General features: G+C 42.6%; 1 protein-coding gene across 5 annotated transcripts; it reads left to right on the top strand.

The window, feature by feature from the left end:
* The first annotated feature begins 414 nt into the window (after positions 1-414).
* On the top strand, positions 415-8,858 carry LOC148501756 (gamma-crystallin M2-like). Of its 5 annotated transcripts, none has more exons than XM_088450009.1 (4): positions 415-486; positions 2,429-2,588; positions 6,089-6,337; positions 8,157-8,858. In XM_088450009.1, the coding sequence occupies exons 3-4, from the start codon at positions 6,089-6,091 to the stop codon at positions 8,430-8,432; spliced, it is 525 nt and encodes a 174-aa protein (XP_088306135.1). In that variant the 5' UTR covers positions 415-486; positions 2,429-2,588; the 3' UTR covers positions 8,433-8,858. The 5 variants fall into 5 exon arrangements, with proteins under 5 accessions (XP_088306135.1, XP_088306137.1, XP_088306134.1 ...); XM_088450011.1 differs by having other exon boundaries at positions 2,429-2,610; XM_088450010.1 differs by having other exon boundaries at positions 430-486; positions 2,426-2,588.
* The last annotated feature ends 5,801 nt before the right edge of the window (positions 8,859-14,659 follow it).

Below are 14,659 nucleotides of genomic sequence, written 5' to 3'. Positions count from 1 at the left end.
TCAGGCCCTTTGTTTGGCTCGCCTACTAATATGCTCGGACAACAGCTGGAAGTAAATCGTGTAGAAACAGAATTCACTATACTATGTGATCACATGTGTATATCATTGTTAGACTCTGACATCATCCATGGAAACCCCAATCTGTACCTCCAGTACCAGCGTTTTCTCTTTGTTCCTATTGTAAAGTTGTTGTTTTATTTTTGTTATTAGAAGTCACGTAACCTATTTAGAGCCTCCGGTCATTTAAGAGTCACAAGCCATCAAAACAACTTGTTCCATGGCAATAGCAGTGTAGTGGAAAGAATATTGTAGATGAGTATAGTAGACACAAAACACAACCGTCTATTCTTGTCACTGGGATGAAAGTTCTCCTTTGTGTAATCTGTGTAATGTATATAAAGGTCCTCGCCGGCTGCGTCCGTTAGCATGGGGAGCTGACCGCTGCTACAGTACGTATTTCCTACTACTTCCACACAGTAGGAAAAGGTAATGTAATATATTTTGTTCTGTCTGATACATTTAGACACATATTATGGAGCCTAGGGGTTTTTATGGCACATTTATTATAATATAACAGGATTTGGGATATAATGTAGACTGGACAAAAAAGTTCCCCAGGAATCTGCAAGAGAGCCGCAATAAGATATGAATACTACACGATAATAGAAATCCAGAGATCTTGCATATATTTGTAAAGATATGTTTAAGCACCGGGCCACGTCATAGCGTCTCTGTACCGGGGTCCATAAACATACATGATAATAGCACATACATTAATATGAGAACCAACTTACCTGGACGTGCCAAAAAATCCTCCACTACACCCTCCAAATGCTGCTCCCAGAGACGCTTTGACGCGGTAAATCTTATTGCTGGTCCTTTGCAGCTTGCTGGGGGGAGCATTTTTTATTTGTTTCTAGTCTAGATTTAACCCCTCCCTTTCCAAACTCCTGTGAAGGGCTATTAAGTAGATCTGAGTAGCCACTATATTAGTATAGGTCCTGCTTTTTATCTCCCAAAATAATTTACGTACTCGATGTGGACATTTACGCAGGTTGAGCGATCGTTAGCCATTGCACATGAGTGTAAGCAGCGCTGCACCTGCGCAGCGATTGAATTAGGATTACGCTCGCACAGCGGATTCTCTAGCAAAGTGAGTGACAGGTAGTTAGCGTTTGGGGGAGGTAATGGGGAGTGGTTAGAGAAACGCTGGTGCGTCAGACAGTTTAAACATTGTTTTCTGGGAGTTCATAAATGCTAAGGTGTAGGAATCTGTATGCAGGTTGCAGTTTTCTGAGAATTAGCGGAAATCAGTCTCTAGTGAAAAGGAGCCGTGCAAGTGACTCAGAAAAAACAGTATTCACAGCGTAATGTTTTAGGACACTTTTGATGCTTTTGGAAGCCTTCTTGTTTCTCCTATCAGAAAGCAGATAAGGTCTTTGCCCAAACTCATCGCCAGCGCAGTAAATAGCGTTTTTCCTTTCATATCTGTACAATAATCTCTTCTTGTCTGGATCCTGTTTTAGAGATCATTTCCCACAGATTGGACTAGCAGGTTAGGGAAAACAGAGCAGACTGTGCATGGGGCATAAAAGAAATACAATGGAAATTTGGGCAATCAGTGGGGTTGTAAGGGAGAGGAATGAGAAAAAATACCAGTATGATATATGAATGTATGCAGTACACTGTACAAATACAACATACAGTTTATATAGTACCCTAGCCTTAGTACTAGTACCCTAGTCATTTCACACTGCCCTGCAATAAGGGAGTCTGGCCCTGATTCAGAGCCGGACGCTCTGACAGAGAGCTCGCTCTGAATCAGGGCTATCCCTGCTCCTTTTTGGAGCAGCCTCCTGGCCGCTCGCATAGCTGTGGGTGACCACCCATAGCTATAGTGAGTGGCCAAAATGATGGTCGCGATGGTCAAGACCATCGCGACCATCGGGCTTGTGACGAGACCCTGCGGTAGGGTCTCGTTGCCGCAAGCCCAGGAGTGATTTTGGCTCTATCAGAGCCAAAAGCACTCCCACTGACATCACTAGTGATGTCAGTGGGGCCGGCCCCAGACGGTAGGCGTTCCCATGGGAACGCCTCTGTCTGGGCAGCCACGCCCCCGGCACGCCCACCAAAGGGGGCGTGCTGTCAATCACCATCCACAGCATGCCCCCTTTAGTGCGAGACCCATAACGATTGCTTGGCCGTCGTTATTCGGGTCTCGCGCATGCGCACGATGGAGGCGCCTCCGTCGTGCACATGCGCACTTGGGCAACATCGACCCGCTTGCGAGCACTCAGCGCTCGTGAGAGGGTCTGAATCAGGCCCTCTGTTTTACTGAGTTCCCAATTATAAAGCACAATGTAATATGCTGGTGCTACGTATAGAAATAAGTGTTAATAAAATATTTTCACCTTTGTGCTTTCAGTAGATTTCCATGCCTCAGAAGTAGAGATGTGCGAACAACCGAATTTAGGGGTTCCAAGTCGAACCGAGTCCGAGCTCGGGATCACTTTGGGGGACTAAGCCGTACCGAGTCTCAATTCAGTTCTTCCTGTGGTTAGGAACTCGGATTTAAAAACCGAACTCAGGTTTTGTATTGCATGCTAACAGGTCAAAATTACGTTATTGTAGCTGTTTTTTAATTTTTTTTTTTTTTTTAAAAACAGATTCAAAATAAAAACCAAAACAGGTGAGCGGCGGTTTACAAACCCAAAACCAAAACACGAAGATGAATCGGCATCCGAACCCAAATCAGAGGGTTGGCGCACATCTCTACTCAGAAGTGTTGAACAGTATTTACTTGGGAGGATGTTTAGTTCACACACTGGACACTTGATATGTATCATTTATGATGTAGTTATGGCATGGTATAGTTTCCATAGTTAATGCCAGTGGGATGGTATATGGTGGAGGCCACACTGCCACAACTACAGCAGCTTCAAATTTGTTACTATCAAATTCCATTCACTTACATTTTACCTTCCGCCACTTCAAAATTTCTACTTCAATCACAGATTGAAAATAATATAAATTTTACTTCTGGGGCAACGCTGATAGACCCCTCCAAGCCAGCTCATAGTTATCGTGGGAAACATGAGATGAGTGCATGTTAATGAATGAAGTGAATGTATATCAATTTGTGCCATCTGTAGGGGAGTGAGTGAGTAGTTGGAGCAGGTTTATAGTATCATGAGAAATGCATAGATGTATTCAGCTCATGCATTGTTATTTAGCTAATGATAACTGAGATTTAAATGTAGTAGACATACAGCACTAAGGACAGAAGACAGGCAGCTTTCAAAAACACCTTATTGGTGGCAGAAATGGGGAATTAATGCTAAAAGAATGCAATAAAAGGGATTTTAATCAATTTTTAAACAGACCGGGTGGCTGCTTTTGACTAGCCCTTTCTCACGCCAACACCATGTATTCTCACATGAGCATTGATTTCTGACCGTTATACCAGCCAAGAGATTATCTTTCATCATTTATCTATCACAGTTTTTAAAATGACAACTAGAAGCTGATTGGCTGCTATGGACAGATTCTCCAATGTATATATCTCGAAGATTTGATACATCTCCCCTTGAGTCTTAACCCAAGCTTAAACCCATAAACTTGTGTACAGTTTGTGAAGTAACAACTCAGCTTTCAAAGTGTATATATAAACGAATGAAGTGAGCAACTACATTGGTCAATAGTTGGGAAATCCAAGCACCAAAGTGTTCAATGGTACTCAGTTGAGATATGGGCGTACCCCTCTTGTCCTGATTTAGCTGGTACAGTCCTGATTTGATGGGAATGCTCTGCCATCGCACATAAAATTACTTGTTTCCTGATTTGGGCACAGTTGGGAAGTATGTTCCAAAAAGTTTTGAGCTGTTTTTTATGGTAGGTAAGTGGAGGAGGCTCGGGTGGTCAAGTGCTTCCAAAGAACCTAATACATGGCACAACCCCAATGAGACATATCCATCGCATGTGTAGCATGACCCTGTCCCCTTCTCATCGGCAGCTCACGCACTCTGTCTTGAATTGTGCTCTGTCAAGTTTTGGAAGGTATAGATATGACTAAGGGGTGTGTGGTTAGAGTTTGATTGGGTAAGTGATATTGGCTACATGGGGTTGAGTTGTGTTTCTTTGGGGAATTTATACAAATTCTATACCCCATAGATGATGAATCTGTACTTGTGCTGGAGATTGCGGTAGCTGGATATGCACAGTGCACCTAATTCAGACCCGGTCGCTAGCAAGCGGACACTCGTTGCTGACGATGTTCGCTAATCTGCGCATGCAAATTGTTCGCAATGCACGTGCGTGAACTACTCCAAGCGCTCGGAAAGCGTTCGCTTGCCCCGCAAAGACAGCCCAGTGTATTGATTGACAGGAGAGGCCCTTTGTAGGTGGTAACAGGTGCAGGACATTAAAAAGGGGGGAGTGGATGTGCAGACGCAGGCGTGCCTGAGTGTTTCAATGCCGTTTCAGAGGCATGCATAATTAACAGGCAGCATCATAGCACACGTCACCAGGATGGATTTTACACTGAAGACCTCGCAGTGCTTGCGGTAGGGTAGAGGCAGCCGCAAGCTCTGCACTCGCATCCGATGGTGCTCGATGTACCAATGTTTAATGACACTTCCTGGAGATGACGTGCGCTAGTGGGCATCTGAACACATGCTAATGGGCGTATACATACACAAAGTGATCGCTCGCTAAGACATAGTGGGTGTGCTTATGCCTTGGCGAGCGAGCTCCTTCCATGACGTCACTTAGCAGAATTTACATACGCAGAGAGCGAGCGGCCGCTTCTAGCGACCGGGTCTGAATCATGTCCAGTGTCCCCAGAGCTGTAGGTATGCACAAATGTTCTTTTATAAAAGGAGGGAACTAATTTACAGAGAGTGGGGAAGGGGGGGAGCAAATATCCCATCTCTTTATTCCAAAAAAAATTTTTTTTCTTAGGATATTATAAAATGTATTTGGAGCTCAAAGAAGTAATAACTTCCACCAATCTATTCTCCAGTATTAAGGGGTCCAATAGGATGGATGCATGACCAGTTTGTGACTGAAGCCCTTTGGGGTCTGGGATAGAGTAAGCTTGTTGCAGTCCCTATTTCTATGCTACATTTATGTTTACTCTATACAAATATCCATAAACATATTATTACAGGATTGCAAATTACCACAACTAAGAGGGGTATTCAATATGAAACGTAAACTTCGCCGTCTATGCGTGTAGAAGTTTTAGCCGCACATCAGAGCTTTTGCCAGCAAAAAGTATTGCGCGCGCCCCCGATTATACCCGTATTCAATATGAAAACTTTGCTGATTTTTGGGGAAATCACCCTAACACCCCCAAAAAGATGCTCTGACAAAGGGGATCACTCTGGATACCCCCGATTAGCCCTGATGAAGGTTTTTGGGGTCTTTAAACGGGCTCGATAGCTGCTATTTTGGGGATTTGGTAAGGTGGTGAAGAATAGTATTTAGAAGTATTTTTGGCAGAAAATAAGTAGTCCCAGCAAATTTGGGGTACTTGAAAATGGGGGTGAGCATATTTAAAAGTTGCTAAAGTGAAGTTTTAAAAAACATGAAAAATCCACCTGCCGCAAACACCTACAATGAAAATAACACCTGGGGCATACTTGGGGACCCCCCTAGATTGTAGTTTGCTAGTTTTTAACTTTGTACCCCCACATTTTTTTTTTTCGCCCCCAAAATTAAAGTGCTTTTTTTGGGGTCTTCTGAGGTATTTTTTTTTTCATTTTGACACAGTTTACCTTTGGGGGACTGTCTGAAGGTTGCAGGGTGGTTTCTGAAATGTTGCACCCCAAAACCCCAATTCTGCCCTTTTTTTCGCCACCCATTCCTTGGTGATACTTTTTCGCATGGTTGAATGCAATATACTTTTTGCTCGCACGGTGTAAAAGTAAAAGTGGCGAAAATGACATAATCCGAGCGAAAACATCGCAGAAACAGAGTTTTCGCTCCATATTGAATACCCCTATAAGTCTGTACCTTGCAGATATTACCGATGTTTTCTGCCCAGGCTACTACCCTTGGTTTTTGATTTATCTTTTTTTCATGACAGATGCAGATAATATTTTATGAAGAGGAGAACTTCCAGGGGCGTTACTATGAGTGCGGTAATGATTGCCCTCTGCTAAGCTCCCATATCAGCCGATGTAACTCCATTCAAGTCATAAACGGGTGCTGGATGATTTATGAGCATACGAACTACAAGGGATACCAGTATTTACTAAAAAGAGGAGACTATCCAAATTTCAAACATTGGATGGGATTTAATGACTCCATCAAATCCTGTTTAGCGATTTCACAAGTAAGTGTGGTCACTTAGAGGGATACTTTAAATGTAGATAATATTATGCTAATATCCTATCTACGCCCTCATTCTTCACCCCTTCTATTGTATGTCATTTCCTGTTATTTCATACACCTTGCTGTGATATAGGACCTGATTAAGAATCGCATACAAAACTTCAGCCGCGATCGGAAATTCTAGAGAGTACCTGACCATATGATAAGACGGACGCATCTCTGTGACAGCGCCGCCTACAGCCCTCCGTCCACTAGAGCAGCCGCCATTACTAATGTCAGAACTCACATCTACCCCTGCCTAGGTGCAAGAGACGTGACTGACAACTCACAATAGGACACAACTCTGGCTACATGCCCAAGAGATGCCATCGCCACCCCATCACAATAGGACACAACTCTGGCTACATGCCCATGAGATGCCATCGCCACCCCATCACAATAGGACACAACTCTGGCGACATGCCCATGAGATGCCATCGCCACCCCCCTCCCCGCCCACAAATGGCAGCAGACTGCCACTCAATGACAGTCTGCGTGCGAGATCACAGACCCGTTCTGCACATGCGCAGAATGGGTCAGGCACCTGCGCAGTTTTCCGACCATCTGGAATCTGCATTCAGCAGTGCAGAATCAGTCCCAGAAGATGCAGATGTTGTGCAGAGCGTAGGTGATATTTTGAGATAAGGAAGAGATGTATGTTGGTGTAGTTGTGTCGATAGTCTTGTATGTTAGTAGAAGTATTATATAGTGGATTCTGCAATATACAGTCTCACAAAGCATAGCAGCAATAGAAGAACGTCTTGTGAAGAAAATGATGACTAAAGAACCTGAAACTGGGTTGTGATGGGGCATTCTCACCTAGGCAAAGTCCAGTTAGGGCACGGTCATGCAAATACGTCCCATGCAGACCTGGACATAAGCGAAAAAAATTACCTGTTGGCAGGCATATCTTTTGCGCATGCTGTAGGGTAAACTCTGCACACACACATAGACAGCCCCAAATAAACCCCGTAACAATGACTTGGGGCCTGATTCAGACCCGGTCGCAAGCGCTGTGCGCTTGCAACCGGGTCGATAGTGCACATGCGCGAGACCCGGATAGCGACGGGCACTCCGCCGCTCCGGGTCTCGCAATAAAGGGGGCATACTGTCGATGTTGAGTGACAGCACGCCCCCTTTAGTGGGCGGGCCAGGAGAGTGGCTGCCCAAACGGAGGCGTTCCCATGTGAACGCCTCCATTTGGGGGCGGCCCCACTGACATCACGAGTGATGTCAGTGGGAGAGATTTTGGCTCTGTTAGAGCCGAAATCTCTCTGGGGCTTGCGGCAACGAGACCCTACCACAAGGGTCTTGTCGCAAGCCCGATGGTCGCGATGGTCTTGACCTTCGCGACCATCTTCCTGGCTGCTCGCTATAGCTGTGGGTGATCACCCACAGCTATGCGAGCGGCCAGGAGGCCGTTCTAAAAAAAAATAGCCTGACCCTGATTCAGAGCGAGCGCTCTGTCATAGCGACCGGCTCTGAATCAGGGCCTTGGTCCTCAGTTTTACATGAAAGAGCTATAACATTACTTAGATGCTGCCCGTTCTATTGTAGCACATGCAGATCTGTATAACACTGTATACAGGGAATAGGCGCATGGTATGGTTTCTGCGCACGCTTGTTATGAGAAATATATGCCAGTTTACTTCCAGCTCAGGCTCATTGAGAGCATTTATCATGGCACATGTAATACTGACCAGGACAGAGTAAAGGTTATGTTTGGCTTGGTGGTAATGACTCCTGTCTGTAACTTCTGTCCCTACTCTCCTTGTATGCAGCACAAAGGATCTTACAGGCTGAGGCTGTATGAGAGAAATAATCTGGGAGGCAGAATGCTGGAAGCCATGGAGGATTGTCCTTCAGTCTATGATCGTTTTAATCACAATGACATCCAGTCCTGCAATGTGTTTGAAGGCTACTGGATCTTCTATGAGCTGCCCAACTACGCAGGAAGACAGTATTACGTGAGACCGGGAGTATACAGAAGATTTACTGACTGGGGGGCTCCGAGTGCCAGGGTCGGCTCATTCAAGCAAATTACGGAGTTTTCTTAGGGCCACTAAATGTCTGTTGGGATTTGCATAGCTGCACAAGAGACTCTGAAATGACTATAGGGGGAGATGTATCAAATCTTGGAGAGAAATAAAGTGGAGAAGATTCCCATAGTATCCAATCAGCTTCTAGCTGTCATTTTATTGACAGTGGTAGATACATGACAGTTTGAAGCTGATTGGCTGCTTTAAGCAACTTCACTTTATAACTCTCCATGATTTGATACATCTCCCCCTCTGTCTCCTGGAATCATAATTTTATTTCAATATCCATTATATCATTCTGCTCTGAATATTTTATCTATATCTTTATTTAGTCATTCTTCCCATAACCTGCTTATATTTCTGGGGACGCATTCACTGTGCGCTGTGTTACAGAATTTCAGACATTTCATTTAATTTTATAAAACATTAAAATAAGCAAAAACCTGTTATGTTTTTTATTTTTATTTAAATAATTAAATATGTTCATTCATCCATCTTCACTGTAAGATAAATTTCTCTTCAGTACATTGGTTCCCTGGTGTAACTGGTCCTTTCTGGTAAATTATTTATTTATTACCAGTTATTTATATAGCGCATACATATTCCACAGCGATTTACAGAGAATATTTGGCCATATATTAGAGGCTTATTTACTAATGGTCATTTTTGATTGATTTAAAAAAATCAATCAACATTGATGTGTTTCTGGAGCTAAATCCCACATTTACTAACAGACAATTTTTGATTTGGTATTAGTGTTAGTAAATGTGGGACTTAGCTCCAGTATTATTATCACATTGATGTTGATCCATGTTGATCGATTGATTACAATCAACATTTAGTGACTATACCTCTTATAGTCAAACTTACAAAATTAATGCTGTAACCGTGGGAACATATTTAGGATTAGACCTGCACATTTTGTGGCCCCTTCTATCTATAGGGATCAACTGATGACTGACAAGATGGTTGGCTGATTTTTAATTTGTAACAGGGACCTGGACAAGGTTATAATTTTTTTTGGAGCACCAGGGGAACTCATTGGTTTCATTATTAATACTGCAGGTACTAAGTGAATAAAATGACCTTTTGGGATTATTTTGACATTATTGTATTGATTTCACATGACCATCAAATGGAAAAAATTCCCATCTCTCCAGATGGGTTTGGTATAAAGATCTCCAAGAAAAAGATAGGCAATGTCTAGATAGAAAACAGATGTTAGACAGGCAATAAGTCCATTTGTACAAAAGGTCGACAGGGTCAAAAGGGTCGACACAAAAATGGTTAACACAAAAATTGTATTTTTTTAATCTCATGGTTTACATTTAAACAAGAGAAGATGATGAAATATAAGTAGCACATTTACTACACTACAGAATACATAAGGGCCAAGTAAGATATTATAATATTGGTGCAATCATTTATTTTAAAAAATAACAGGCACATTTTATTTATTATTACACTAAAGGGGACATATATATATATATATGTATATATTACATGTATTAATATATAAGGGACACACAGCATTTATTAAGCTAAAGGGTCAATCAACCGTGGGAGGGGATGACGACTATGCAATGGAGGCAGCCTTCCACTAGATGAAGACTTGTTGGCATACCTGGAACAATGTTACCTAGTGTGCCTTGTGATGATTATACCATCCATGGGATTGGCTGTGGAGCTGATCTGGTGCACAGTTAGGGACAGAGTATGAGCTTAAAGTGGCCCAGGTAAAAATTACGAAAGTGCCCTCAAGTAGGTGGAATCAAACCAACTGGAGGTAAGGAAAAAGTAGGAGGAGTTAAAATAAATGTTTCCTATATATTTGCTGTGTAAAAGAAAAATTGCCTCTGTGCACTTGTACTGAAAACTTATATAAAATATCCTAGCAACTTACAGTACAGAAAGCATTCTATTGACCACCATACAATGCACAGAACATCCTAATGGGTGCCATACAATACACAGAGCATATCTGTAAGTGCAATACCATACACAGAGCATCTCAATGACCATTAAACAATGTACAGAGCATGCCAGAACCCATTATACAATACACAGAGCATCCCAATCACTACCATACAATCCAGAGAGCATTTGAATAACCAACATACAATACAGAGAGCCTCCTGATGACTGCCATATAACACACCCAGTAAAGAGGGAAATTAACTGTTTCAGTAAGGTTTACAGCAGTATAAACTAACATAATTATGTTCAGGATTGTGAAAATATATACATGTATTTTGAAAAACAAAATATACATATACAGTATAAGAAAATATTTGTCTACAGAAGTAAAGTTTCAGCAATAATATGTCTGGTCTCTGGTTTCAGTCAGTGAGGCCCCTCAGTGTACAGAGCTGCTCACTGCCAGATAATTGTAGGTGGTCTTATGCATGATATCTCCATCCAAATGAGGATGTTGATGTAATGTGTAACTTTACCTTATACCACCTTCACGCCCAACAAGCCAGTCTTATCCAGTTTCTACAATAATGATCAGATAGTGCCTGCAGTAGTACACAGACATCCAATGTTCTAATTATTATTTATGTTCAGCAATTATAATGAATCGTAGCATCTGCAGTGCCTACTATCTTCCCTCCCAAAGCCTCTTCTAAAGCTCTTTATGACAAGGACATGTTAAAACCATCCTGTTAACCCTATCATAACACCACTATACAATACAGAGAGCACCTTCCAGTGATCACCATACAATATAGAAAGCACCTTAGTGACAGCCATACAATACAGAGAGCAAACCAGTGATTCTTATACTATAAAGCGAGCATCTAAGTGACCACCATACAATATCATCTACTCATCATTAATTAATTCATCCTGAAACTTATTAACTATAACATTATTAACCTCTTTACAATCACTAAGTTCTTCATTAACAACATCATCACCATCATCAATAATTAACCCCACATTATCAATTTATTACATTTATGTTCCTTATTTATCATAAATAAACTTCTTAATTAACTCAATTAAGATTACCCTCATTATCAAACTCAATAATCCTAACTAATCATCTTTTTCTTAACAATAACTTCCCTTAATCATGGCGCACAGTGCAGTCTTGTGTGAGAGGAAGCTTAATAGGATGCATGGCCCCGACAAGGGGAGTTGTAAAGTACTTTATTGTGACTCCCCCAATGAAAATGAAAGTACATACAAAAAAACTTAAAGTGATAGGTCAAAAAAACAAAAACATTAGGCAACCTACAGAAGGCCAACTTAGCATTTGACCAATCTGGCACTGGTTCTATATATGTCCCTCCATTTATGAATGAGCTGAGTTTTTTTCATGTCTCAGTGAAGATAGTTACTGTATGTCCTTCAGGTATGTCTGGGCAAAGTCTTGACAATTTTTCAGTAGATAATCTACAATTCTCTGAGAGGTGGTCGTGGCATTCCTCATTCTGAATGACATGGCAGTAAACTCAAACAGTATAGAAATTGTAGTTGTTCCATCAATTTATAAGATCAAGTGCTACAGTAAAATGGTATAAGTATATAGAAAATAGAAACACACAGAAAATTCAAATAGCCCAAACAGAATAATGAAAGCAGATAACTTCTGTGTCTCCATGGTGTGGGGTATCTTGCAGTGCCCCTTGATATTATCCAAGGAGGATACATAGAGAGGTACTTCTATGTGGGGTATGGCCTCCACATGTCACAATACCATCATTAAACCTATGGCAGTCCATGCAAAAACATGTGGTCTTGTTTTCATTGGGCACTAAAACCTCACTGGAAATCCAGGGACTGCACAGAGAAATAATTACCTTCAATGCCAGCATTTCTGCCATCTTGACCATGCTGAGTATTGCAGGGCTCACACAGAATGTGGGTTAGATAATGGGCCAAGGTTTGCCAGTGTCAACCTTGAGGGCCACTACATTGCTATACCCAGGAGGCCACTGTTTCTCCAACACTTACCATGTCTAACTCTAACGGGTCTATTTATCAACCAGTGAAAAGTGTCATGAAATGAACCAGTGGGGAAGTTGCCCATAGCAACCAATCAGATTTGAAGTAGCATTTATAAAGTACAGTCTATAAAATAATAGGTAGGAGCTGATTGGTTGCTATGGGCAACTTCCCCACAGGTCCATTTCTCCACACTTTTCACTGCTTGACAAATAGACCCCTAAATCACCTGACTGTAAGTCAGTTGAATCTTTATAGCACTGTCTCTACCCCTAGCTCTCGCTTTGCCTCTGCTAGTACGTCAGTAAGGGGTAGGCAGCAGTTTGACATGGCTGTCTTCCCACGCCATGTATGCCTTGACCCCATAATGTGGTAGTTTTGAAGCAGCACTATCCAGAGTGATAGTATAGTCAGCTCCTCCATGCATTTGCTTCATGATATAGAATACTAACCAAGTAGTCTGTAGCTTATTCTTCTTGACTGAACCTGCACTACAGTTTATGCCTTACTGGAAATTATCTGGCTCCAGAGTGCCTATAGCAGTGGTTCCCAAACTATTTCAGTTCAAGGCACCCTTAGGGTCTCCTTAATTTTTTTCAAGACACCCATAGGCCATATTAATGACCAAGTGGTCCCTTTTTGACCGAGTAGTTGGGTTAAAATTACATAATTAGTGTTTAAGTCAGGACATACATACTTATTAACTTGTTTGTTTAGATTGCCACCTCTGTCTCTCTCCTTTTGCTCCCTCAATCTCTCCCCATTGCCCTTCTCCATGTGTCTCCTTTGCAGCCCCCTCCATGTGTCTCCTTTGCAGCCCCCTCCATGTGTCTCCTTTGCAGCCCCCTTCATGTCTCTTTTTCTCCCTTTGCAGCCCCCTCCATGTGTCTCCTTTGCAGCCCCCTTATGTCTCCTTTTCTCCCTTTGCAACCCCTTCATGTTTTCCTATTCAGCCCCCTGCATGTCTCTCTTTCTCACTTTGCAGCCCCCTCCATGTGTCTCCTTTGCAGCCAACTCCATGTGTCTCCAGTATCCATTTGCAGCCCCCTCCTCAATATCTCTGATTGCAGTTGCATCCCCATAGTTCCCTATGTGGGCCCCCTCCCTATAGTATATTTATACCACTCATACCTATCCGCCCCATCTTCTATAGTTTCCAATGCAGCCCTACTTACTTACCTTTACTAGAAATCGCCACCACTGTGGTTGTTCCCTCAGCTCCTCAGATCAGATCTTCCAGTACCGGGGCTGGTTGCACAACAGGCACTGACCACTGCTATCATCAACTATAACACTGCTATCATCAACTATAACACTGCTGTCATCGGCAATAACACTGCTGTCATCAACTATAACACTGCTATCATCAACTATAACACTGCTGTCATCAACTATAACACTGCTATCATCAACTATAACACTGCTGTCATCGGCAATAACACTGCTGTCATCGGCAATAACACTGCTGTCATCGGCAAAAACACAGCTGTCATCGGCAATAACTCAGCTGTCATCGGCAATAACACTGCTGTCATCGGCAATAACACAGCTGTCATCGGCAATAACACAGCTGTCATCGGCAATAACGCTGCTGTCATCGGCAATAACGCTGCTGTCATCGGCAATAACACTGCTGTCATCGGCAATAACTCAGCTGTCATCGGCAATAACACTGCTGTCATCGGCAATTAACTGTCATCGTCAATAACGCTGCTGTCATCGGCAGTACCACCGCTGTCATCGGCAATAACACTGCTGTCATCGGCAATAACACAGCTGTCATCGGCAATAACACTGCTGTCATCGGCAATAACACTGCTGTCATGGGCAATAACACTGCTGTCATCGTCAATAATGCTGCTGTCATCAGCAATAACCCTGCTGTCATCGGCAATAACCCTGCTGTCATCGGCAATAACACTGCTGTCATCGGCAGTAACAGAGCTGTCATCTGCAATAACACAGCTGTCATCGGCAATAACACTGCTGTCATCTGCAATAACGCTGCTGTCATCGGCAATAACCCTGCTGTCATCGGCAATAACACTGCTGTCAACGGCAATAACACAGTTGTCATCGGCAATAACACTGCTGTCATCGGCAATAACTCTGCTGTCATCGGCAATAACACTGCTGTCATCGGCAATAACACTGCTGTCATGGGCAATAACACTGCTGTCATCGTCAATAATGCTGCTGTCATCAGCAATAACCCTGCTGTCATCGGCAATAACCCTGCTGTCATCGGCAATAACACTGCTGTCATCGGCAGTAACAGAGCTGTCATCTGC

Source organism: Taudactylus pleione, unplaced genomic scaffold (genome assembly GCF_031769625.1).
Source record: "Taudactylus pleione unplaced genomic scaffold, aTauple2 ptg000503l, whole genome shotgun sequence".
Lineage (NCBI taxonomy): Eukaryota > Metazoa > Chordata > Amphibia > Anura > Myobatrachidae > Taudactylus > Taudactylus pleione.
The sequence above is the reverse complement of the archived record's forward strand: the minus strand, read 5'-3'. Positions and strand labels throughout refer to the sequence as shown.

Coding starts and splice junctions, on each gene's coding strand:
- LOC148501756 (XM_088450009.1), top strand. CDS start 6,089: ATGCAGATAATATTTTATGAAGAGGAGAACTTCCAGGGGCGTTACTAT. Junction 6,338..8,156: donor CCTGTTTAGCGATTTCACAA/GTAAGTGTGGTC, acceptor CCTTGTATGCAG/CACAAAGGATCTTACAGGCT.